Source organism: Centruroides vittatus, unplaced genomic scaffold, assembly GCF_030686945.1.
Source record: "Centruroides vittatus isolate TY-2023 unplaced genomic scaffold, ASM3068694v2 contig_2818, whole genome shotgun sequence".
NCBI classification, from domain to species: domain Eukaryota; kingdom Metazoa; phylum Arthropoda; class Arachnida; order Scorpiones; family Buthidae; genus Centruroides; species Centruroides vittatus.
Window position 1 is genome coordinate 279,096 of NW_027121792.1, and position 26,724 is coordinate 305,819.

At 29.3% G+C, this 26,724-nt stretch overlaps 1 protein-coding gene across 1 annotated transcript in view; it reads left to right on the top strand.

Annotated features, from left to right (window-relative positions):
- Window positions 1–1,058: 1,058 nt before the first annotated feature.
- The window catches only part of DCP1 (decapping protein 1), a 55,118-nt gene continuing 29,452 nt past the window's right edge, over window positions 1,059–26,724 (top strand). The window contains exons 1-3 of the mRNA XM_067266686.1: window positions 1,059–1,227; window positions 17,447–17,487; window positions 21,214–21,341. Coding sequence (XP_067122787.1) covers window positions 1,099–1,227; window positions 17,447–17,487; window positions 21,214–21,341 — 298 coding nt within the window. The 5' untranslated portion in view covers window positions 1,059–1,098. The remainder of the gene's footprint in view (window positions 1,228–17,446; window positions 17,488–21,213; window positions 21,342–26,724) is intronic.

A 26,724-nucleotide genomic window follows, 5' to 3' on the forward strand; every position in this document is an offset into this window, starting at 1 on the left:
ATAACGCAAAAGGTGGTCTGCGGCTTTACTTTCTTCTCCGAGTGTGTTTTACACTTTGAATTCGAACTGAAATAAATAGACGACGTTACGGGAAAATTCCCTGTTATTTTAAAATTCGTTATAATATAGCTGCTGTGAAGTTGTCTGTCACTAAGGTAAATAGATGTTCATGTAAATAAATTCACTGAAGAATTCTTTCAAAACCATCATATTTCGATTAAAATTTCGAATATTAGCGTTTTCGGGCTAATGTCAACTTTGTTTTTTTGGCCGCGATATCAGCATGTTTTAAAATTACAGGCTAAGAACCATGATTTAATAACACGAGTCGCCGATTTTAAGTATTTGTGAGAGACTACAGGAAGCTGTGGTATTTTAGCATATTTTAATTTAAAATTTTGAATGTTAGAGAACTTTACAAATTCAACAAATATTTTTAAATTGTCGAAGGAAAATTCAATCGAAAATAGCATATTTTCATTCCTTCAGAATTCGTCATTAACGATGGTATTTTGTAATACACTTCAAGGATCAATAATGTTTTTTTTTTTTTTTTTTTAATAAAAACCCTCTTTCCATCCTGTGGGTAGTAATAGGGGCTCCATTAGCAAGCCAATTATGGGTTCGGCCAGGCCCACAATGGGGCGGCAAAGTGGTGAGGGAGGGGGTCCGACATATCCAGGACGAACCATCCCCGAAAAATTTCTTGGGATTTATGATCCTCCCGGATTCGAACCCGGATCCCCCAGAGCGGTAGGACCGCTCGGTCATTCGGCCGAATCGATAATGTTTATTTATTTTAAGTTAACATATAAATTACCGGACATTATACTAATATTACATCACACGACGTAAAAATTAATAAACATTTATTATCTCTAGAAGATAAGAATTTAAATTTGAAGAATTATAACAAATTAATTATTTTTCTTTTACCGACATCTTTAATATTTATAATTACCTTCTTACGAAAATAAATAAACGGATAATTTCATTTAATTTATTAAATATAATGAAAAAACAAAAGAAAAAAAAAATTCGATTACTCATATTCTGGCAATCCGTTTTCAAAAGTGAAAACTATTATCGTTTACAAAGATGGCGGATTCCGATGAAACTCGAATGAATCTTGCAGCATTAAAAAGAGTTGATTCTAATATAAAACTTATTATAGATAATGCCAGCCAAGTTGCTTTGTATAAATTTAGCCCTAAAGCTAATGAATGGGTAAGTTTTCTTTTATACAACAGAATTATTATAAATTATGAATATTCTAATCGAAAGAAACTTATTCTTTTAAATTTAATTAAGAATTCTTTTAAATATGAAGTAATGTATAAAGTATGGTAATAGAATAATATAGTAACCATTACTGTGTTATATAATTAATGCTGAAGATTTAGGAACGAAAATGTAAATTTTGGTTTTGTTTTTGTTTTTCACCATCTTTTGATAGAATCTGTTTATTTATTTTATTAATGTTTAATACATTTATGAATTATTCATATTGAGGATAATGTCTAAATAATGACCTAGTTTGATTTTATAAACTTTAAATGGCATATGAAAAAATATACATTTTTCATTAAACTTTTTAAATTATTACTTTCCAAATAATATAATTTGAGAATTTTATAAGTATTCTTTGCATTTAATAGCAAATCATATATTTGAATGCTATTATCATATTCTATATTATTTTCTCTGTGTTGCAATTATAAGAGGTTACGGCATTAAATACGCGTATGTAATTTTTTTTAAAGAAATTATTGACTGTATTTGGAAATTTTAGTAATAAATTGAATAAAATTATAGATTATTTATGTTTAATTGCTTAACTTTTTAGTAATAATAATTTCGGAATAATTTAATTACAATTTTTTTTGGTATACGTTCACCTAGGTAGCTCCAATGGCGGTATCGTGTTTAACAACTTAGCCCGTGCTTTGAGTAGTCCACTTGACTGTTCGTGGAGTACTTGATGTTATATACTTTTAGCGGTGTGGGGGCTTGCCCTACCCGTGCATTAAGGTGCGAACGATAGCCAGCACTGAGCGTACACCTACGTGCGAAGCGTGGAGGATGATGGTTAGACCGATACGTGTTAAAAACTGATCTTTGGAGACGAATATTGCACCGAGGGTCGGCGTTTATTGGGTGGTGCAATTTACGTAAAAAAATACGAAATAAAACATCGATTTCGCTAAAAAGGTAGTGAAAACAACTGTCACTCTGATAACGGAGGTGCCACCATTAGTATTACCTAGGTGACCCTTTACCTTTATATTATTTGCACCACAAATTATAACATCGATGATGATTGTTGTGTAGCGTATGTAGAAAAACTAACTTGACAGACGAATGTCAACGTTCTGGATTAATTGAAATGTTTGAGACATGACATTGATGGATTGTTTTTATTATGTAGTAATGAATAAGTTGTCTGAAAAAACTATTTACTGAAATAACCACACATGTGCACATATAATTTATTAGCTACGTAGAGGTGATAGGTAATTAATAAAATAATATATTATAAAAGTAAATAGTTAAAGTAATATATATATATATATATATTACTATAACTATTTACTACGTGTACACAAAACATGCATATGTATATTAGTTTTATATAACAATATTATATATATAGTACAATTTACATAACAACAAAAGATAACAGTATTAAACAAACAAAAAATCTTGTGTTTTCTTACTAGACTTTTTGTTTGTTTAATGCATTAGTATATGTATTATATACTTTCATAATAAGCTGTTTGTAATTTATGTAAATTCCTTTCCTTTAAATCGAAAGATGTTGGAAATATTTTATGTTCACTGCAAAACTGTTTTAAAACGCTTGTATAAATTAGTCAATAATGAGAAAAATCTAGCTACAATGATCTTGCTAATTAAAAATAGCCATCCACATTTTTCTACACATCCATAATTGAATATATATCTAATCTCTATCATTAATGAAAAAGATCAATTATTGCATTATATTAAAACTAACATTTTGTTGTCATAGAAGACAATGAACGTTATCTTTCAAAACTTTTCATATCTAAAATAATGAAAAATTAGAAACGAACAGTTTTGGAAATGGATAATGAATGTGATTTAAACTTTCATTACCATATTAAACTTCGAAAAATTAACAGAATTATAATAATTTAAGATATTTACATTGACAAAAGGAAAAATTTTTTATTAAGTGTTTATCTTTCAAAAGATACTTTAATTCACTTTATTAATAAATTACAGAATTTAGTAATTTTATCTTGTTAAATATCTACAATATTTGAAAACATTTTCCAAATTTTGAATATCACTGAAATACAATTCTCAGGAATTTTAATTTTAGCTTCCATTACACAAACATTGAATCACAAATTAATTAGAATTCAGATTTGAAGAACTACTATTAATTCGAGGGTGGATGTCATGCCGATCTTAGGTTAACACTGTTAACTACTATTAAATATAAAGATTTCATATTAATGAAAAAATATTTCATTTTTCTTAGGGCGGGTCCACACATTCACTATTTGTTGAATAATAAATAATGTGGATGGTTGATGATTGTTCAGTATTTGCCATTTCCCAATTCTTATTGGTAAATTGTACTGAATCAAGAGGGACAAATATTTGTCTCCATGCAATCATGTCCAATCACACATTCGTCACATTTATGTATTTTCTTGTTTTTGGTCATCAGTGTTGCTATTTTAATCTTTTTTAAACTAAGTTTTTATTTGGTTTATAGTAAAATATTTTATATTTTTTTTTATATGCAGTTTTTTCTGATTTTATTGTTTTTTTTTAAATTCCTTTCTTTTTCACATTTTCCTGTTTTGGTGAAGTGATACCATTCACTATCTTCTTCTTTTAGTCTAATTTTTACATTAACAAATATGAACTACTAATAACTAAAAACAGTGACACAAATTATTGTTTGAGAATTATTCATTTTGTGAAGCTTCGGAAGTGGGCCTAGAATTTGTGCAAAAAGAAAAAAGAAATATTTTTTTGTATAGAAGAAAATAATGATAATTATTTTAATGTTGTAAAAAGAAACCATCAAACAAAAAACGAATGTTTTATGTTCATATAAGGACATGTTTGTAGAAATTTTGGAGAAAAATCAAACTACTCATATTAAAACAATAGATGAATTTGAATACTTAGATCAAATATTTTCAATAGGAATCGAATTGTCACTTGATGTTGACTCATCCCGCGATCTGGGATTCGATCTCGTTACAGTTCGTAACGAGGAGGGGGACCAATTAGAGAGCGAGGGCAAGTCAGCATCGACCTATCGGAATGTTCGATCTGGGACCCAGGAGAAACTTAAATAAACCGTCTAAAAACAAAAGGATGTGACTTTCTTGGTTATTAGTTCTTGGTTCATAGCGTTTCTCTCACGGAATTTTTGTGCTCCTGTCCGTATACACCGAAGGCTTGTTCGACATCCCAGGATTCGTTTTCCTGTCCCGTCAAGAACCAACCCAAATGCACCTGGTCATCAGTGGTCATCGCTACGAATTATACTGTACAACCTGGAATCATCATTCTTCACTTCACTTTTGCCGGAGGAACCTAACGACTGTCGGGATATTTGGACCTTTTTTATTTGTGAAGGACTTATTCCTTTCGTTGGATTGGCATTACGCCTCTTTGTCAGCTTAGTTGTAAGGAATTTTTATTATTATTAAACAGTTTGACAATGGGGAAACCTATCTCTGAGAGTTTTTCCTACTCCCACACGTTAGTTGTGACCGCGTGACATCCTGACTAACATAGTCAGTCGGCGGACCTCACAATTTTCTAGATCTTGGATGAACATTGTTCCCAGAATGAACGAATGCATGGCAAATAATTGAGTGTGTGTGTGTGTGCGCGCGTGTGCTAATGTGACAGTTTGGCGAAAGGTGGATATTTAGCATTCAGCAAATGTGTACATATGCCTTTAGTTATTGAGCATAATAGATTGATGTGGGGTCAGAACTGAAGATGAAGATTGGCATCATATAAATAAATAAAAGACAACTAATTACAATTATAAATGTATAGCATTGGTGGTAAAAACTATTAATATTTTATGTTTTGTTGTTATAATATTTTTTCTGCAAGCCCAGATGATCTTTTAAAATTGCTCAACAAGATACAATAATACTGTGTTCAGTAATATCCTTAATTGTTAAACGACAATTATTGAACACTAAATTTCAGACTTGAGTGACTTGTCATTAATCAGTTGAAGTGTATGGTCTACCAGAGCATGGTTTGTCTTCAGTATGTTCTCTGCCTTCCTTGAACATCTTGTACCACTCAAACTCTTGTTTTTGATAGACTAATGTCATCAAAGGCTTTTGCAACATTTCCAATATTTTTTATCCAGTAATTCTATTTATAAAACAAAATATAATGCATGTTCTTTGTTCAATTACACTCAACATTTTTAAGATTGCCAGCACAAATATTCTTTACACACAAAATGCCCAAAGTGTTTATTTACAAATGAAAACAGATGATTACAGATGAATTGCTGCTGGATGTTGATGAAATTCATACCAAACAACGAAATAAACAATGACAACACCTTCTTGCATACACATAGTTTAAATGAACCATTCCTGATACTTTTTGATCACAGTAGTATAAGATGCATCCCCATTTCAACAGAATATTTAGGAAAAAGTACTTAGTATATTTTTGCACTCAGCCTCAAATTTGTTTTACTGCATTATGGTTAAAAAAATTAAAAATTAGAATACATTTATTGGGAGTTTAAATTTTACCATTAAAGTATTCAACACGAATACATGAATAAACTACTTAGCTGTAGCAAATAATAACTACTACTGTTTTACATGTTTTTATTATAATAAATAATAATTTAGTCTGATGTTTCTGAATTTACAGAGCAATTTAAAAAAAAAATATATTAATTAATAGATAAGACTGGCATAGAATTACTTATTTATATACAGAACAAAATTTTATTATAATTGAAAAAAATACATGTAAAACATTGTATTCACCATTTATCAGGCTAGCATTCAGTAGTTCTCCATGTTTGAAATGATGTAAACTAGAGAAGTAAACTAGAGAAGTGCTTACCTAAGAACAATATTCAGTGGCAATAAGAGTAGGTTAACCTAACCATTTCCCATCTGTAAAAGCTCATTCATAATATATAATATCAGACCAATTATCCAACTAACTTGAGACTAGAAGTGGTCCTGATTTCTGGACTTTCAAGTTTTTTGGACAAAGGTCTAAATATATATTTAAAATGTAAAGAAAACAATGGAAAATAAAGAATGTACAGGTATCCCTCATGTAACTAAGTAGTTATGTTCTGAAAAAGTGTCATGTTATGCAAATCTGTGCTATATGAAACAAAGGACTAATGCAAGACATTGGGTTAGGTTCCAGAAGTTAGCAAAGGTATATGATTCTTTTTCATTACTAAGAGAAATATGTTAATTATAGCAAATGATAATTTATTTACAATCAATAATTAATTAACAATCACAATTAAAAGTACTGTATTACGCATTAATTACAAAGTAACGTCATCATCTCAGCTTTTTTGTTATGTTAGAGCCATGGTAAAAGACATGTTTCACAAATTTTCTTTATTTTGTATTATACATACTATGCTTAATCATCATAAAATAAAATAAAATGTCTTGATCTTTCCCAACAAACAGAAATTTCTAAATATCATTCCATTTTCCCTGAACAAACAAGAATGAAGTCTACACCACATTCAGATTTAGAAACAGCATTGCCAGATTTTTTTGACTTTTTATGAAAAAAATGATGATAAATTTTTGGTAAGTGATAGTAAAACTTTGCAATGATAAAATTACTTTTACTATGTTTGCAAATTTTTAAAAAATGTAGTTTTTTCTTCAAATATTTCATTTGCTTATTTTTTAGCAAAATCAGTTTAATGATTAATTTTACTAAGAAATAAGTATTATGTATTTACATAACTAAAATCACAGAAAGGGATAACATTTAGTGTGGGTGATCGAATGCACTTACAGACAGAGAAGGTCAGCTGTTCACTCAAAAGGCAAACACAGAAGTATTGTAGAAAAGTTTTACTTTTTTAAAGTTAACATGTTCATTGAAACATTATTTAAAATGTTAAAACCCTCAGATTAAACAGAAAACAACAAATTAATTTTTACAAAATGATTTTGATGTCACCGAAACAAAAATACACAAGAAATGCCAATACATAATAGCTCAAAAATTTATTTTGTATGCTGAAAATGTATAGAAACTGGACATAAATTTGGAAAATTCAAAGACTCAGAATTATGTGAAAAAAATTCATTTTTTCAAGATTCTCATCTAGAAGAAGGCAGAGAGATCAAAGGCAAGAACAATGGGAAGAAGTAGAAAGAAAGGAGTCTGTCTAGTTTGAGAAAAAGAGGAAGATAGAAAATAGAGAAGTGTAGAAGTCTAAATTTGGCTTACAAAAAGTCATTTAGAGGTACCAAAGTGTTATGTACAAAAAAGAAAATTGTCCAAAAATTGAGAAATGCCTGTTTGCAAAAGAACCGTATTTAAATTTTAAATATTTTATTAAAACAGAACAAAATTGATATAAATTTATTAAAAATTGAAAAATCTTTTAAATAGTAAAAATGTCAGTATAGGAAGTTTTTTATTTAATTGCAAAAACAAAGAATAGTGTTTATAGATTTTAAAAAATTTTCACATGTTAGGGATGAACATAATACTTTGTCAAATTTTGTGTATTATTAATATGTAATGAAGACAGAATCAGTATTTCTACAATAAAATTTATAATGTAAATGATGTTTACTTGACTGAAATATTTCAAAAGTTAGTCTCAAATTACTTTCTTTAATATATGCTAGTCATATTTATTGTCTGTTAAACTGATATTTCTATATCATATTACTAATAATTTAAGATTTATTCAAGAGCAACAACTTGTAGAAATAATTTTGTTCAATCTCAGATTAATTTGCAATTAAATATAATTTTATGGTTGTTGATAGAGGAAAAGTTGAAGAATATTTCACATTTTTTTGGCATGATGACTTGATTCACTGACTTTTATTAGTCATTGAATCAAGTTGTCATGTCACAGTGCCAAATTTAAAAGTTGAACTGTAAGTGAAGAATTCAAAGTAAAATGTTTGTAATTTGTGTGAAAACTTTGGAATTATGCCATGAGTTTTGCAAATCTGAACTATATTATTAGGACTGTAACAAAGAATAGCATGTCTTGAATGTGGTAGAACAAGATGATGATTTCTATTTCTTCAAATTTATGGGACAAGATTTCATTTTTATTATTGTTATTTTAACATTAAATGTAAAAGAAATGCTAATTGCTTCATTAGGTAGCCATAAATTTATTTTAAACAAGAAATATTTTCAGCATAAAGTAGGATGATGATGTTTCTTGTTTAAAATTAACTTCTAGCTAGATGAAATAGTTTTCCATTTCTTACAGTTTACAATATATACAAAGATTTACTGAATTTGAAGACTAATTTATATTGTATTGTATCACAAAAGAAAAAAATTCCTTTATAACAAAGCTTATAGCATTAACCAATATAAATAATATCAATGATGTCATCGTTTGTTAAACTTAGAATTTTATATGCAAATACTGTAATGAAATTTTTTAGCATACAGGCATTTCCACTTGACATTTTCTTGATAGAACTTATTTTGCTTTTAATAACCGAATTCATAGAATATATGGTTTAATATGAGGAGCATTCAACTAATTTTTACAATTAGATATATCTGAATTGAGATGGCTGAAAGTTATTGATATCTCAGAAATGTATCATATGACATGTTCTACCCAATTTAACATTGCAAGTAAATAAAACATTTTGTACAGAAGTGGTTAAAATAAATAAATGTATATGTGCTTAACTGGAAGTATCTGTTTAAAAATTTTTTTAACACAAATGATTGAAATAAATAAATAAAATAGAATAAAGTAAGAATATATAACAGCAATGTGTGTGTATGCACTTAATTGCAAGTACATATTTAATACCAGTCTCAATTATAAATGGAGTAGATGATCTTATTCTTTTCAGAGGTTATCCTGTAGCAACTGCCATGCTATCAATATGGTGTCTGCATCTTTGCTGTTAATGCAATTTTCCTTATGGCTTTTGGCAAATATTTCCAATGTGTCTAGGATTCTAAGTTTGTGATTATTTTATATGCATTTTATGATTTTGGCTTCGTCCCATTTTGTTGATATCCTGGTTCTTATGCATATTGTTCTAGGGTGTATTGAGCTTATTGTTATAAGTACAGTTAAACCTCAGTTTTTGAATGACTTGCTTTTCAAACAAATGAACAGAATTTGAACACAACTGCATCAGTTGCCAAACTGTTGCTGAACAAGCTACTTGGCAAGAGCTGGCCACAGATTAGAGAGAGACAGATGGTCAACTCTCTATACTTCCTATGTTAAACTAAGTCGACGATCCAACCAATTAATGACAGGACTACTGATTTAGAAGTTAGTGGTGCCAAGATTGCCTCATATCATTAGATGTTGCGACATGAATTGATGATGATGATGATATTTAAATTAGGTTTCAATGTGCACTTGAGAAGGATACTACTACCATTTCTTGTTACATGCTACAGTTGAATTTAAATCTAATTAATTAATTAAAGCCATGTTAATTGACATTTGCGTAATGTAAATGGCGTTCAAGAATTCACATTTAATGGTGCTTAAGTCAAATTAAGTAACAAAAATTTATTATTAGATATAATTTTTTTTATTATTTCTCATTAGTACACAATTGAAATTTGGCATTATATTTAACAGTATTAATTAAATGCAAGAACTTTTAATGAACATCTTTTAGAAAAGTAATGAATAAAAGTAAAAAGGTAAAAAAAAAAAGAGGCTTTATTTTGGGGGTCAGGAACAAATTAATTCATTTTGTACTGTTTCTTATGGGAAAATTTGTTTTGGTTTTAGAAAAACTTTTAAGAATGAATTATGTTTGAAAACCAAAGTTTGACTATTATATTTGTGCTCTTTTAACTACTGCAGTAATTATTAAAAATATAAAAGAATTTGCCTGAAGCAGGACTTGAACTTACAACTGCTTCTCACTGAGCACGGTAAGCAGCAGTTGCAGGTTTGAGTTCCACTCCGGGTATATTTATTGAATAATTTAATTACAAGTATTAAATTTAATAAGATGCCAAATTACTCAGTATTTAATAATAATTAGTAGCAGTAATGTAGCCTGATTTAATCTAGTAATAGTTTAGCTTCAATACAAGTTATAAAATGTAAAAACAGTAGACACCAAGTAATGTTACAAAATTAACAACATAACTATCTATTGGTGTTATGGAAAAGGCTTATTTATGCAAGTACTTTCAACAGTATATTACTATCCTCTTCAAACAATATTATCATTCACAGAGAATAGAATGTCACTATTTGAAAAATTGAAAATAAACAGTAAAGATAGTGCTGTTTAATCTTCTAAAGTTATAAGTTGCATATTTCTTGATGAAAAGCATTTTGTTTCATTAATGGTGCTGCTGTGTATTAATTTACTTTTGTATTTTAGTTCAGCAATTGTTATTAGCTTTATTTCATTGTGTAAAAATTGTTTAAAATTTTGTAATTTTATATACCACATTTACTCGCATATAAGACGACCTTGCATATAGGACAAGGTGTGACTTTAAAGGTCAAAATAAAGAAAAATTAGTTTTATTAATACAATTCTAATTTTATTTTGTTTAATCACAAGTAAAATATCAAATGCATGTAAATGTACACATTGTTCCGCAAAAATTACTGGCATTTTAAACTTTAAGGAAAAGTCTTTTAAAATCAACAACATAATTTGTTCATGTAAAGCTGGACATCGGGAACCTTTTTTGTCAATTGTTAACAGTCAAATCCACTCTCTGTCGATTACACTTCATGAGTTTTTTCAAATTCTGAATTCCAAATAATCTTCTGTTTTCACGTGAGAATGGATTAAAACTTATATTGGGCTCCTATATAATTTTGGAATTTCAATCTCAAATTCAATTCAAAAGCTTTGCTTTTCTTATTGCTATTCATCTTTACTCCCGACAATATACAAGAACGATTCAAATGATAAAATACTTATGCTTTTAAATACAAGAGGATAAGCTTCTGGTAAAAAATGAGAATACATGATTCACAAAAATTATTTGCAAAAACGCAAAGAATCTTTCGCTCACGCATATAGGACGACCTAGGAATTTGAGGCTGTGATAAATGAATAAAAACCTCATCTTATATGCAAGTAAATATGGTATTTTATTTGTGTTCCATACTTGTGTGTGAGGAACAATTTTTGAAAATGTTTTTATCATTTAATTAATTTCCATAATACACCCAAACTCCAGAAGTCATGTGAAATATTTACATTACAGAATAAACATTTTTGAAGATTTTATGTCTCCAGCAGTAAATATTTCACATTACTGCTAGAGTTTGGGTGTATTATGTTAGTTCTCCAGTTAAATAGATGTTTTATATAAAGTGCTTTATTATTTATATTCCATTTTTCAAATAGGGACATACTGTTCTCTGTGAATGGTAATATTGCCTGAAGAGAACAGTCGTTTACTGTCAAAAGTACTTGCATAAATAAGTCTTTTCTGTAATGCCAATAAACAGTTGTTTTGTTAATTTTGTAACATACAGTTTCTCCTTTTTTAAAATACAGTAATGGGAAATAAGTTTCCAGTTAACATTTTCCTACAGAATATGTAATTTTCAAGAACAGATTATTGATGTTAAGCAAGGAATATCTGTAATTTAGTTTATTTCACATCAGTTATAGTTATAATTCATTTTTTAATAGAAATTTATTGAATTTACTTTTATAACACTTAAAAGGGGTTTTTTTGGACAAATAAATAGAAATGTTATGTCCTTCAAATCCAGCATTCACAGAGTTCGAGTTTAATGACATTCTAACGGAAATTTGTCGTCACCTGAAGAAGAACCTCAGAAGGTTCGAAAACGTTTATGAAATTTAATTTTTTGTTTTTGATGTTAATTACACACTGGTAACAGGCTTTGAGGTATGTAAAAATTCAAGAATTATACAGAAGACTATTTTATTCTCAGATGTTTTATTTAAATGCATTTTGGATCGGAGTTCTCATCGATCAGCAAATAATCCAAACAACTGCTCTATTCTGACCGATCAAACAGGAAGGAGCAAGTAGAGCGTTATATGAGTTCTTTAGTGCAACCAGATAAACTTGCAACAAGGAAGATTTATAACTGAGTATCTTTTGGTACATCAGTGAAGAGATGCAGAATATTTTCAGGACCAAAAATTTCTCCAGAATATATATACAAAAACTTCCCTGAAAATTAGTGAAAACAAAATAAAACAATTTACAAATAAATTAATAATTTAATAAAATTTTAAAACAGGTAAACCATCAATGTCAAAAAATTTCGAAATAAAACAGGTTTTCTTCTTTAGTTTTTTCAAAGCTCTTTTGGTTTTGGTTTTTTGTAAAAAATTTAAACCATGGTTCTGTAACTAAGACTGACTCACTCTTACTGCAAGCACATAACTGTGTAAGTAGACAGCAACATAAGTGACTGAACTGATAAGAAACAAAGTAAACAATGTATTAATTTTACTTTTAAAACAGTTTTCCAACATTTTGGTGAATATTCCCAATTAATGTCTGTAGGCTATAATGTCTACTCTATATTTTTGTGGCTGTTGCAGTAATATTAATTTTCTATCATGAATTTTTCTGGAACTGCTTTAATTTACCCGGATTCTCATTTGTGCAATCAGACATATTCTGAACCCCTGCTTTATCATCCAGGATACCTGTCAACAAAATTCTCTACATTATGGTACTGTACATATGGAGATTTGGAGAAATCTTCCATTGGTCAGTTTTCTAATACATGGATAGTCAAGATTTTTTACAGAATCATAATGAATAAGCTTCATTGGACTTGCATATGAGAACCAATTACATATATATAAACAAACAGTGCAAATCATATGTATGTCTTCTTCTCAAGTGATTAGTGACCAGATTTTGGTGGTCATCTGACTTTAAGGCAGTAATATACAGTACTTAGTTTTTATGCTGTATATTCATTATAAACTTAGAAATTTTGGAACAAGGATGTTTACATCTTTTCTGCTAGGCCATCCATTATGTTTCTGGGAAGAAGTAAAAGTAATGTGATTACTAAGAATACTGTATTTACTGATTATTTGATAGAACAACAAAATTGATGATATAAGAATAGAAACCATTTAACCAATATATATATATATATATATATATATATATATATATATATAACTGCAAAATTATAACCCATGATTTTTGGCTAACACAAATACTTACAAAACATGGCAAATTTAATAATTATCTAACTAGATTCAAAATTATAAATTGACCAAACTGTAACTGTGGAGATAATGTACCCGACACTGTAAAACACATAATATATAATTGTGCTCTTTTCGACCCTTGGCGGAGGCAACTCATTACACACTTCACAAACAAATTAATTACCTGGCCCGTGGCACTAAGTGAACTCACACAGAACGAAGATGATCTTAAAATCTTCAAACGTTGCATCATAGAAAGCTTCAACAAATAAGGACCAAACTAGACAAGTAACCTTTTCCTATCCTTACTGTACTTTGTATACTCTGTTTGTTGATCTGCACCTACCCACTACTGACTACTGTTTTCATCTATTTATAATTTATTATGTTTTGTATTTGTTTGTGTTACTTGTATGTATGTATGTATGTATATATATATATATTTATATTTAAAAAAAATAAAAATAATAATAATGATGATAAAAGATATAAAAAAATAAATATAATAATAATAATGAAATAAATAAATACAATAAAAAAATAAAATATAATTAAAAAAAAAGAAAGAAAAGAAAAAAACCAATTGTACTGTTTTGTGATTCTTGTCTTTATATGTATATTACGTTTGGGTGTTGGTGTCTACAACTATATGTTACTTAAGTCTTAGTTTAGTATTTATTGTATTTATTCTTGTATATAAGTTTAGATTTAGCCCTCTATTTCTATTTTTATTAGTATAATAAGCTATATATACAGTTCATGAATGCTCAGAGGCTTGGTGATACTTCTACGTCTCTATCTCTTCTCGGTATATTACATGCTGTTGTCCCACAGACTACCGAATGGGCAGCTTCCCTATGCATTGGTGAGTCATTCTTGAAACCAAATATACACTCTTGTAACTCTCTTAGGGCTCTTTGAGTGGGAAGAGAGAGTCTCATTAACTGCCAACTTTTACAAAAAAAAAAAACAAAAAACCAATATATAAGTATAGTAAATAGGCCTCTGTGATAATGATTTTTAACATCTCCAAGTGTTAGAAGTTACTTAGAGCTTGGGTTTGAGCTCTATAAAATTGTTCTGCCATTTTTGTTACCAGCTTAGAGGTATGAATGAGTACATGTCAGGAGTTGATATTTGGAACAGAGTATTAGGTGCCCAAATCATTTGTGCATAAAAAAATCCAGACTTGTAAATGGTCAGGGGACCAAGAACCGAGTCAAAATAAAATACAAAATGGCGACCCTCTTCTACAAACAGGCAAAACAAGCACCTCACCCCACTGAAGTCAGGTGGGGAGAGTACCACCCACAGTCATTCTGAGAAGTGAACTCTGACCTTAGGACTGAACACGTAGTATCTTCTATGATAAATAAAATTTTTAATCTAATTTTGTAAATTTTGGAGTGCTTCAAATATGATGTTAAAACAGTGTTATATGTCGTTACAAGTGGGTTTTTTTTAACATTATCTAGTACAGTATAGTAAAATCGTGGGACTGATAAAAATTTGATGTGTAGGGCAGAGGGTGCCACCGTGTGACCTTCGCCCTTTGACCTCACTTTGCTCCTAAACTTTAACGAGGAGAGACATCTTTTTATTTCATTTAGTTAACCTTTCGATTCGACAGCCGTGCCGTTCTTGGATCTATATTATATCTCAACACTATTGTAAATATCGCGTAGCCAATACAAATTAAGTAAATTATCAGTTTCAGTTAATTTTTACCGACAGAACAAAAGACGCAGAACACGTGGTCGAGGTCAACAGACAAGGTAGGAAGCAACCAAATATTGTTTGTGCAAAATAAAAAAATAATTTCGGATGATACAGTAGCCACAATTATTTTTTTCAAAAACAGGAAATTTTTGTTAGGCATCGACAAAAATTCAACTTGGGCTGACACATAACGGAAAGAAATTTCTACATTGGATAGGTTAATTTCACCGAAAATGCATCATGGATGACCTCATGGTTGTGGCCGGCGAAGTTTGGACGATCGCGCTCAAAATCAGTGATATCAAAGAAGATTGGAAAATGAGAACGAGATCCGCCTTGAGCGTCAAAGTGATTCCGCTTAGTAGTGAGTCTCCGAGACAGTCTTGTCCCAAATATGGTTTTGCCGTTTTACTTGTTTCCTAGATAAAAGTCAACCTAAAATTTAAACAACGTTACAATAATTGCATGTTGGGCAAAGAGGTTCTATTTTATCAGGCATCAGAACCAAAGGATCCAGTCTGTGCCAGCAGAAACTGCTCCAAACCATCATTAATCCTCTGCCACATCGTACTATGGGAACAACACAACCATTTTCTGGGCAAGTGCTAAATCCAAACTCACTCATCCAACTGATAAAGTGTATAGTATGATTTGTCACTCCATGTGACTTTTTTCCAGTCATCTGTGATCCAGGAGCATTATTGTTTACACCATTTGGAGCATTGGATCAGGAGATTTGGGATTATAGGCAGCACTCCTGGTGTAATAACTGCAGTGTGCAAACTCCCACTGGACAACTTTGTCATTGCTACAGTTATACTTGCTGAAAGTTCTAATATCAGTAGCAGCTGACATGCAATTTTTTTTCAAAATTTGCACTAATGCTCTCTTCCCACAATCAGTGAGTTTCTGAAGCCTTCTGTATCAATGTGCAGGTCCACATTCTCCATTTTCTTTCCATTGGTAATAACATCTACAACAGAAGTCCAGAAGTCTGGAAATGTTACATAAAGACTGATTACTGCAATGGCATCCAATAATCATGCTGCACTGAAAATCTATAAACTTGTTTCCATGTAATAACATCTTAAGCTCGATGAGTTTATAATACATCACCAAACGATTGCCTAAATATCAAACTACAATATTGCTAGTTAAATGATTTAACTAGACATATTGTAGCCTGATATTTAGGCAGTCATTTGGTACTTGTTTCCATGTGGTATTTTGGCAAATACACTAACCTCCAGAAGTGTGCAAAATTATGCAAATGACTACAACAGTTTCATCTGATCATAACACAAACAGAAGGAAACATTTTGCACCTTTTGTCATGATATAAATATCACTTTTCTCTTTTTATCAGTGTGTCTGAACACTCATCCACCAAGTGTGTGTTAAGACTATCAAAAATGCTTTCCTGACTTAACTGTTTAATTCAGACTGGTGTCCATTTAGTGATTCATAGGGCAAACTTTAGTTTTCTTTTGAAGAAATGAGCTGTAAATATTTAAATTACAAAAGAATATTATGGACTGTGGAAATGAAATACTCTAATAAAGAGAATTCTGGCATAATCGTTGCCATGCAGCAGAACCAATACACTACAAAATAATATCCAATACAAAAATCATACGTGTGGTATTACCAAAAAGAATGAATAAGTATTTATAAAAATAAATGTAAATATTTAAATATGTATTTTTTTGATAAAAAACATTTTATAAAGAATTTTATAATTAAATTTGCCACAAGAGAATAAAAAGTAATTAACTGCACAACGTATACTCTGGCTGCGTTTAGCCCACAGGTCACTAGTTACTGACCTGTGATCTAAATCATAAATGTATTTAATTATCACAATCATAAATCATTAAGTAATTTTAAAATAGAAAGAAAAGAAAAAAAGTACTTGAGAATCATGATCATGTGTTGTCATCGAAATGCTAATTGTTTGTCCATTATCTCTCTCATATTGTCATGTATAATGAGATTTAAATAATGATTAATTAATTTTTTCTAATAGTTTTTAATGATACTTAATTTAAAAATATAACTTTATTTTCAGTCGATATATGTATTGCATAAATTTAAAAATATTCTTTGATTTTCCTTTGTAAATATTTTGAAATGTTTTTATTTTCAAGTATCCGAGTTTATATATATGATGAAGAACAACTTAAAAATTTTGTAATATAATTATATTATATATTATTTTATTATATTATATAATATAACAACTTACATATAATTATGTTTGAAATTAATGGTTTATCCATGTCTTTAAGGAAAAAACAGAAATTGAGGGAACTTTATTTGTTTATGAGAGGTAAGTTATTTAATTAGTTATTGCTTTAAAATTATTATATTAGTAAAAATCAAAAAGCAAAGGCAGTTTGTAAAATTAATATTGCATGTTAGAAAATGATTTCAAAGCCATTATACTACTATATTGATATAGGTCTAAATATTTTTGCCAGTTGGTTCATTTTATTTCTGACAATCTAGATATAATTGCATTGAATTAAATTTTGTCTGCCACTGATTATAGCTGAGGGAAGGCCAGCGGGATTAACGCTTACTGTGAAGAACTCGGCTTCTATTATACTATTTTACATGCGGTTTTTTGCGTTTTTGATTGCATTTTAATAGGTTACGTCAACAGAATATACACTAAAAAGGAATTTTTCGATATTCCCCAGCGGGAAAAGTGACGGGATTAACACGTTGACTGCCATCTACGAGATGACTCGTAGTTACCGTTTCTGCCTAGGACGCCACCTACGAGTTATATCGTAGTTTGTTTCCTTGCCATATTTGTGCAGCTACGATGTAATTCGTAGTATATCAGTGTAAATATGAATAGATAGCTTCAGGGGCAAGAACAAAAAATCAAGTTTGGCTTACATGAACAGAACATTTATTAATAAATGAACAGAAAATATAATCATAAAAAGTTTATTCAAAATCGAAAGCAAAACAATATTTTTATTGTTTGTGATAATTTATAAAACAGAAATATAAATTTAAACGAACAGAAAATATTATAAAATGTTTATTCAAAATCAAAAGCAAAACGATATTTTTATTGTTTGTGATAATTTTTAAAACAATCTTCTATGCAAAGGGCTGGCTTCTCAAGACAGATTGGACAGAAATAACGCGTTTCTCGGCGTTTTTTAGCTTTGGTACAAATTCGACATGGCTTTGTCAGATGTTGTTTTTTCTGAGTAGATGGGATACTCTGTAAATAGTGAAGCTTCTGCAATTTAATTTTTTTTGAAACTGGTTGAATCTCTTCTCCAATCAACGCTTTGACGAATGCTTCTCTAAACTTTATAAGTTTTATTTTAGAAGAAGTTGCTTTTTGAAAGAGTTTGTGCGCATTATGTATATATATTTCTATAATATGTAATGCAACCTTTTTGGGCCATCTAATAGTCTTTCTTAGAGCTGTGTAGTACGATAGCATTTGATCTGATCGTCAATGCCAGACATTCCATGATTATAATCTCGAATTATATTCGGTTTCATCGAACATTTTCCATTGCGATTGAACACCTCTACCATTTCAACAACGTGCATGTTTGAAATGGTAAGGACTTCTCGTTTGTCTTTCCATTTACATACAGTAACAGGACCATTTCGCTGCCAAATAAACTCCCCCATCCTCACCAAAAATTTTGTCAGATTCTGAATCACTTAGATTAGTGTAGTAATCAAGTTGTTTTTTAGTCAGTGGTCTTTTCTTATCCATTTTGGGATATTTATAATTTGATTATAAGAATAAATAAAAAATAACACTCTCAAAAAAGACGTAAATGTGATGTGCTCGCCTCTATATCCGATTTATTACTAATGAATTTAGACGCACATCTCCGATTGGCTGTAGCGAAGTGACAGGACGAATCGTGTCTGTGCACGAATTAACTCGTAGTTTGGCTTTAGCGAAGAGCTTTCTGTTACATAAGCCAACTACGAGATAATTCGTAATACCTTTATTTTAAGAAAAACACATTCTATATGCTATTTGATTATTACTATATACTCTGATTAGAGTTTTTAATAATATAATATAATTAAATTAAGTTGGCGTTTTACAACAGAATCCTAAAAAGTCACGTGGCAGTCAACGTGTTAAGGTTTACCGTGAAGAACTCGGCTTCTATTATACTATTTTACATGCGGTTTTTTGCGTTTTTAATTGCGTTTTAATAGGTTACGTCAACGGAATATACACTAAAAAGGAATTTTTCGATATTCCCCAGCGGGAAAAGTGACGGGATTAAGGCTTACTGTGAAGAACTCGGCTTTTATTATACTATTTTAGATGCGTTTTTGATTGCGTTTTAATAGGGTACGTCAAGAGAATGTACACTAAGAAGGGATTTTTTGAAATTGCGCACATCGTTAACGGATTGCTGTTGTCAAAATTGATGCCACGTCTTATTCATATCATATTTGAGTATAAATATTCATTTTCCAATTAATAAATTGTATCCTTGTACAAGATTGTGTCGTCATATTCCTTTCACCAATATTTTCGTTTTAAAAACAAATATATTGTTAAAATAAACATTTGAATTTTTATTTTAACTTCTTCCCCCGTCAACACCAAGTACTCATAACTGGATAGCATAGTATATATTTATTACAGTTATGGGCTTATTATTGTTAAGTTTGGCCCCATCTGCATGAAATTTCTGATACGGATTCGAACCCGGATTCTCAAGTAGAAAACTGGCCCCTTTATTATCCAATAATAATAATAATCTTATATATAAAATTCTCGTGTCACAATGTTAGTTACCTTACTCCTCCGAAACGGCTTTACCGATTTTTACCAAATTTTACCTTACTTAAACTTGAGATTCATTCAAGCATTCTTCATTCTTGATGTAGGGTTCATTCCTCCTGTCTAGCTGACCCGGCAAACGTTGTTTTGCCATATAAATTATTTCTAGGTAATTTCTAGCTGACCCGGCCACGCGTTGTTGTGGCTCAAAATGTATCTATTATAAATGTATAACACTTCCCCCGTGGGGGGAATTTCAAAACATCCCTTCTTAGTGTACATTCTCCTGACGTACCCTATTAAAACGCAATCAAAAACGCATCTAAAATAGTATAATAAAAGTCGAGTTCTTCACAGTAAGCCTTAATCCCGTCACTTTTCCCGCTGGGGAATATCGAAAAATTCCTTTTTAGTGTATATTCTGTTGACGTAACCTATTAAAACGCAAGTAAAAACGCAAAAAACCGCATGTAAAATAGTATAATAGAAGCCGAGTTCTTCACGGTAAGCCTTAATCCCGTCCATCTCCCCCCACTGGGGGGAATTTCGACATGTATATTATATAAAAACACGTGCGTATTCGAATGCAACGTTGTGTCAAAATTTCAAAGGAATCGGTAGGAACAAACGAACGTTATATTTTATTTATATAGATAGATAGAAAATGATCTGCTTCAGTCCATTTTCACAGAAAAGCATAATGCCTCACAGAAAAGCAAACTTAGGTTGTCGGAAGTTAGCGCCATCTGTTGGACATAAAAGCCTTAATCCATATATAAATATATTTTTGAAAGGGGGAAATGGTGTAGGGGTATGAAAAATAGATAGTAGCCGATTCTCAGACCTACTGAATATGCATATAAAATTTGGTAGAAATCGGTAAAGCCGTTTCGGAGGAGTAAGGTAACTAACATTGTGACACGAGAATTTTATATATAAGATTAAGGGATTCTTAAACTGATTAGATTTTTCAGAAAACTCAAAAGTTTTTATCCGAATTAACTACGGTATTTATTCATTTTAGCAAAAGTTATTGAAATGATCTTCAATGTTGATATTTCTAATGAAAAGGAAAAAACTGAAAGTCCAAGAAATTAAAAATTTAATGGGCTTTAGAATAATGCTTATTTATGAAAGTAATGTGTTTATTTTAGAAAATAATTTGAAAAACTAAAAAATTAACTTATTTTATTTGGATTATTTGAATAACTAAGAAATTGTCTTTTTATTAATATAATTTAAAATGATTTTAACTTTTAGGTCACAAAAACCTCATCATGGATTCATTATCATGAATCGTCTGAATACAACTAATCTTACTGAACCTATAACAGAAGAAATCGAATTTCAACTTCAAAGTCCTTTTCTTTTATATCGTAATGTTAAATGTAAGTAATTACAATTAATTGAAAAAGATAAGACAATTAAGTTTTTATTCTCACAGATCTAGATGAATTTTGCTTAACATTATCTTTTATTTTTAAACTAACTTTAAAATGTGATTAATCAAATTTAAATTATGAAAATATGGAGTGATTGATCTATATTATCTTAAATTTTTTGATTATTAAATAATGTACTAATTTATCTTAGAAATCAATATAGAGTAATTAACTTCAGATGAATTAAAATATTAATATAAGTAGATAGTTCCCTGTCATGCTTGACAGGGAACTATGTTGTTAATGGTTTGGCCTTTTTATTCTACTCAGTCAGAACTCACTTGTTAATATGTTACAAGTGTACGAGAAAGAGTGAAATGTATTTATATAGGTTTTATCCCACCCCTTCTGTTAATTATTATTATTATTAATGTATTATGTTCTCATTGAATGCTACTCATGTGTCAGACTGACCCAACCAGGACAGCATGGCAGGCCATAATGGTATAGATACTTCTACCACTTGCATCCTAGATACAAACTATACCAAAAATTATACAGTCTTGGAAAAGGTTTCCTTGCTATCCTTTCTGAGTAATAGAGACATTAATATTTGTTTGATTTCTTGAATGAGGTAAGGCAAATTCTAAATAAAAAACCAGCAACGAGCATAACTTGCATAACTTTCCCTCCTATTATGAAATCTTATTTAGAAAGTAAGTTTTATAATTTTAATTACAATATAACTTAATAAAATTGTGTTTTTTATAAAAAAGTATTACCGTATTTTACGGACTATAAGACGCACCTGAATTTTTAAGCAATTTAAGAAAAAAAACAACCTATAAGACGCTACGGACTATAAGACACACCTGAATTTTGGACTCAATTTTTCGAAGAAAAAAGTGCGTTTTATAGTCCATAAAATACGGTATATTGATAATGAGTAAAATCGTCAAAGTCTGACCATATTGGAAATACATCCTTTTTATCTCACCACTCCCCCAACCTTTAATCACCAAAATTTAATAGCACGAATGCCTCTCATATACAAGCCACCATGCCAAATTTCATTACTTAATCTATACCCCATCTATTAATTAAGTGAATCTATTATATTTACTCCATTTATTATACGCTCCTGAGATATTAATCGAAATAGATGCTGACACACACACAGAATTTTTTGACTTTCAGATTCAGGAGGTCTCAAGATATGGAGATTTTCAAAAAACTCAGAGGGTTAAATTTGACATGATTCCAATACTTTCCCATGTTATGTATACATAACAGCCGGGAAAAGTAAAAATGGCAATGCTAAATGATATGAAGTAGCACCATCTGGTCAACAATCTGACTTTGGATATTATAATAATAAAATTAATAACAACAACATAATAAAAAATAATCTTAAATAATCAATATTACAGTATGTTATGAAGTACCACCATCTGTTGAAAAAGAAAGACAATAAATGAAGTCACAAACAGACTTTGGTTATTATATTAATAATAATTAACTTTTATATAACTTTAAATTGTGGAAAAATTAACAGCGTATATATTTGGAATAGAAATTATAATTTGCATGTAGTTCTTTAATTTTTCCGTTAAAAAAATAAATTGTGAAATTTGGTTAAATTAAAAATAAAAATTACTTTCTTTTCTATTTTGGTATTATTAAATCAATGAAAAGTTGTAATGAAAAGTTATATTATTTAATCTTTTATCTCTAATATAAACTGTCTCCTCTCTATTTATTTCTTACTAATAAATTATTTTAGATAGAATATTGAATTTCTAGCTGTAAATAATCTAATGTGATAACATTTATTAATATATAACTTTATACTGAAATTTGCAAGCAGTAAATTAAAATTTTTCTTTCATATTGAAGCAAAAATTGAGTCTTGAAATAAATTAAAATATGTAGACAATAATAGGCCTCTTCATATATATGTTTATTATGTTTTAGTTGTAGGTGTTGTGGACTAGATTTTATTGTTTAATATTAGCTGATAGAATTACCCTTAATTTCCTACAAACATCCTGAAAAATTTGCTAGAACATGAAATTTTTATTTAACCTGCACCATTCTGTACCATAAAGTTATCATCAAGGACATGAGACTAGTGCTTAGTTCACAAGGTATCATCTCAAATATTCTGTGTTTTCTCCATTTCTTCCATTTTATTTACATTAGGAGTTCATTGTAGATATAATTATGAACAAGTAAACACTAAAAAATAAACTTGAAAAAAATTAAATAGAAAAAATTTTAATGTCAGTAAAGGGCATTACTACAGCATGTGGTGTTCCTGCTAAATTCACAATCAGTTCAAAACTTTTTGGTGTGTCGGCCCCTGCCCCAACTACCCTATACCAAATTTCAGCTTTGAACTCTCATGCACTGAAGTGTGAAAATTCAAATACTTTCTGCACTTTTCTCCTGGATATTTTGGAAAAACCTCTGCCAATTTTGATCAAATAAACACTATGGTACAACTACATAATGGCCTTGTCCATGTTTTTTACATGTTAAAGCCAAATAATTGCAATATTATATTAGACCATATTACTACTATTATTGACAATTAAATTCTAAGTAATTTGGTACTAGACGTAGGAGTTAGATGCCATCTCTTGCTAATTTTAATAATAATAATAATTAATTTAGAAGGTACTGGAAGAAAAGAATTGGTTTAAAGTTTCAGTTATAAGCTTTCTGAATTCAAAATAAAGAACTCATGAATCTGAAAATTTCAAAAATCAGAATGTAATAATTAATAAATACAGAAAATTAAATCTTGTAAAATGAATTAAATTAATAAATATCAAACAATCAAGGTTTAATAAAATTAATAAACATCAAATTCATTTTGTTTATTTCATGTTAAATTCATAGGTTTAAATTGTCTCTCAATTGGCACAATTGAGAGACACTTTAAACCCATCTATCTCAGATTTAAGAATTTGTAGATTTGCGACATTTTATTGCCACAACGTAGCGGGACTTTTCATTTAATTTTACTTAGTTACATGTAAAAATCATTCAGTTATTTATTTGGTATACTGAAAATGATTAGTATAATTTGATTGAAAGTGTTTTTATTTCAATAAATTTATAGCTGGATTTATCAAAGTTTGCTTTATTCATTTAGTATGGAGTTTCAACAGAAATGCAGTCATATCCTTTAGGAAACTAAACATGTACTTTTTGTTAATTTTTCTCAGTATATTACCATCAAGGTAAATTAATGAAATTTTGCAGATATGTAGATTGAACATTGTACTCTTGGACAGTATATTTTTCAACTTGTAACAGACTCTGATGGGGAGTTCAAAAGTTTAAACAGTTCTTCTGGGTTAAATGTGAAGAAAATCCAATAAATTTGAATAGAAAAAAATTACAGAAGAATGCATTATTGATTATTACATTGATTATTTAGTATCATACAATATTAAAGGAATTGAGCAAAATAATTGATTGAAATCAGTCAATTGTAGGTTTAATAAAATATATATATGAAAAAAAAACAAAATTATGAACTGCTGTAACTGTTCTATTTCTTTGACCATTCTACCCTGACACATTAAATCAGGGTTATCGCACAGATCCCCAGAGACTGACCCCATATCACAAAACTTTACATAGCTTACCAAAAAGGGTCTAGATTTTCTCTGTATTGACATTTGATCTGAATGGCACAGCAATTTTAAACAATATGGCCCTTGGGAATGCCATTATATCCTATGGGAAATTGAACATACAATTTTTTGTTAATTTTTTGGTATCTTACCATCAAGATAAATTAATGAAACTTTGCAGACACAGATCAGACATTGTGTTCTCAGACAGTGTATTTTTTAGCTTGTAACAGGTTTTGCTTGGGGGTGTGAAAATTCAAGCAGTTCTTGTTTTGGTTGTTTCACATAGTAAATTTGCATGTAAAATTTTTTTAAAATAATGGACCTTTAGGTTTTGGGAAAACACATATTGGTTTTTATATGATCAAAATTGGTAAAGGTTTTCTTGAAATATATGGGAAATATTGCAGAAAGTTTTTGAATTCTTATGCCACAGCACATGCAAATTTGAAGCTGAAATTTGTTGTGGAGTAGTCTGGGGCATGGGTCAACCCATCAAAAAAGTTTTAGCCTGATTGCAGATTTAATGGAAACACCATAGGCTATAGTAATATTTTTTAATGATATTGGGTTGAGAATTAATCATTTAGATTTTATTCACTTTAAAAAATACAATAAAATCAATATTTGGTATTTTAAATAGTTTTCAAAAGATTATTATACAGAGAGGACAAATTATTGGAAATTTATCAGCTTTCAAGATGCAAATTCATGTAGGAATTCTAATAATAGTAAAGTGTGGATTGACAGAAAACAAGAGAAAACTAAAGGCAACCATGGATACAAATATATTTGGTAGTTTTGGTAAAAATTGCAATAGCAGATGAATATCCCAACTATCTACCATCACTATTAAAAATCTCAACTTTTGTATATATGTATGCATTCACGTACATCAACATTACAAAGATATATGTGTATGAGATTCACACTCATATGTAGTCATAAATAGGTATACATAAGTTTTATAACATCATCATCTATAATGGATTTGGAACAAAAATTAACACATCCTTGCTGTAGCAAGTGAATACAATTGTAATTAGTTTATTTGGACTTTGAGATCAAATCCAAAATGGATAAATGCAATCAGTTAGATAATCTAGAATTTTGTAAAATTTGAACTGTTTGGGATAAAGAACTTTAATAATAATTACATTCAATTTTTATATCACAGTTTGTATTTTTATATTGGCTTCAACCAATTTTCTTTATCTGATTTGTTAATAAGAAAAAATTTATTCTGAATTTTCTGGCAGTAATCTTGAAAAGTTTGAATGTTTACCATCTTGCTGAAATTGGATTTATTTGAAGTTTAGAAAAATAAATTAGATGGATGGTATGAATGCATTTAAAAGACAATAGTAAACTAAACAAGTTTTGTTAATACAAATCTTTGTTACATTATTACTTTAATTAATTTTATTGTTTTCTTACATTACACATCATATATATCATTTTAAATTAACTATTTGAAATAATAAGTAAATTCAATGAATGAAGGCAACTAAATAAGTTAAAAAAGTTCTTTTTAATTTAATTAATGATGTAATTTTAAGTTATTTCAATAAAGTATATATAGTTTTATGAAAGTTAATTTCATCTAAGGTAAATTATTTTTAAAAAAATAGCAGACTAAAAAATAGTGCATTCTTATTTGTCAATTCTTTTTGACGAATAAGAATGCACATATTTTCTAATGCTAAATAATGCATTTAGAAAATAATAAGCAGCCTTATTAT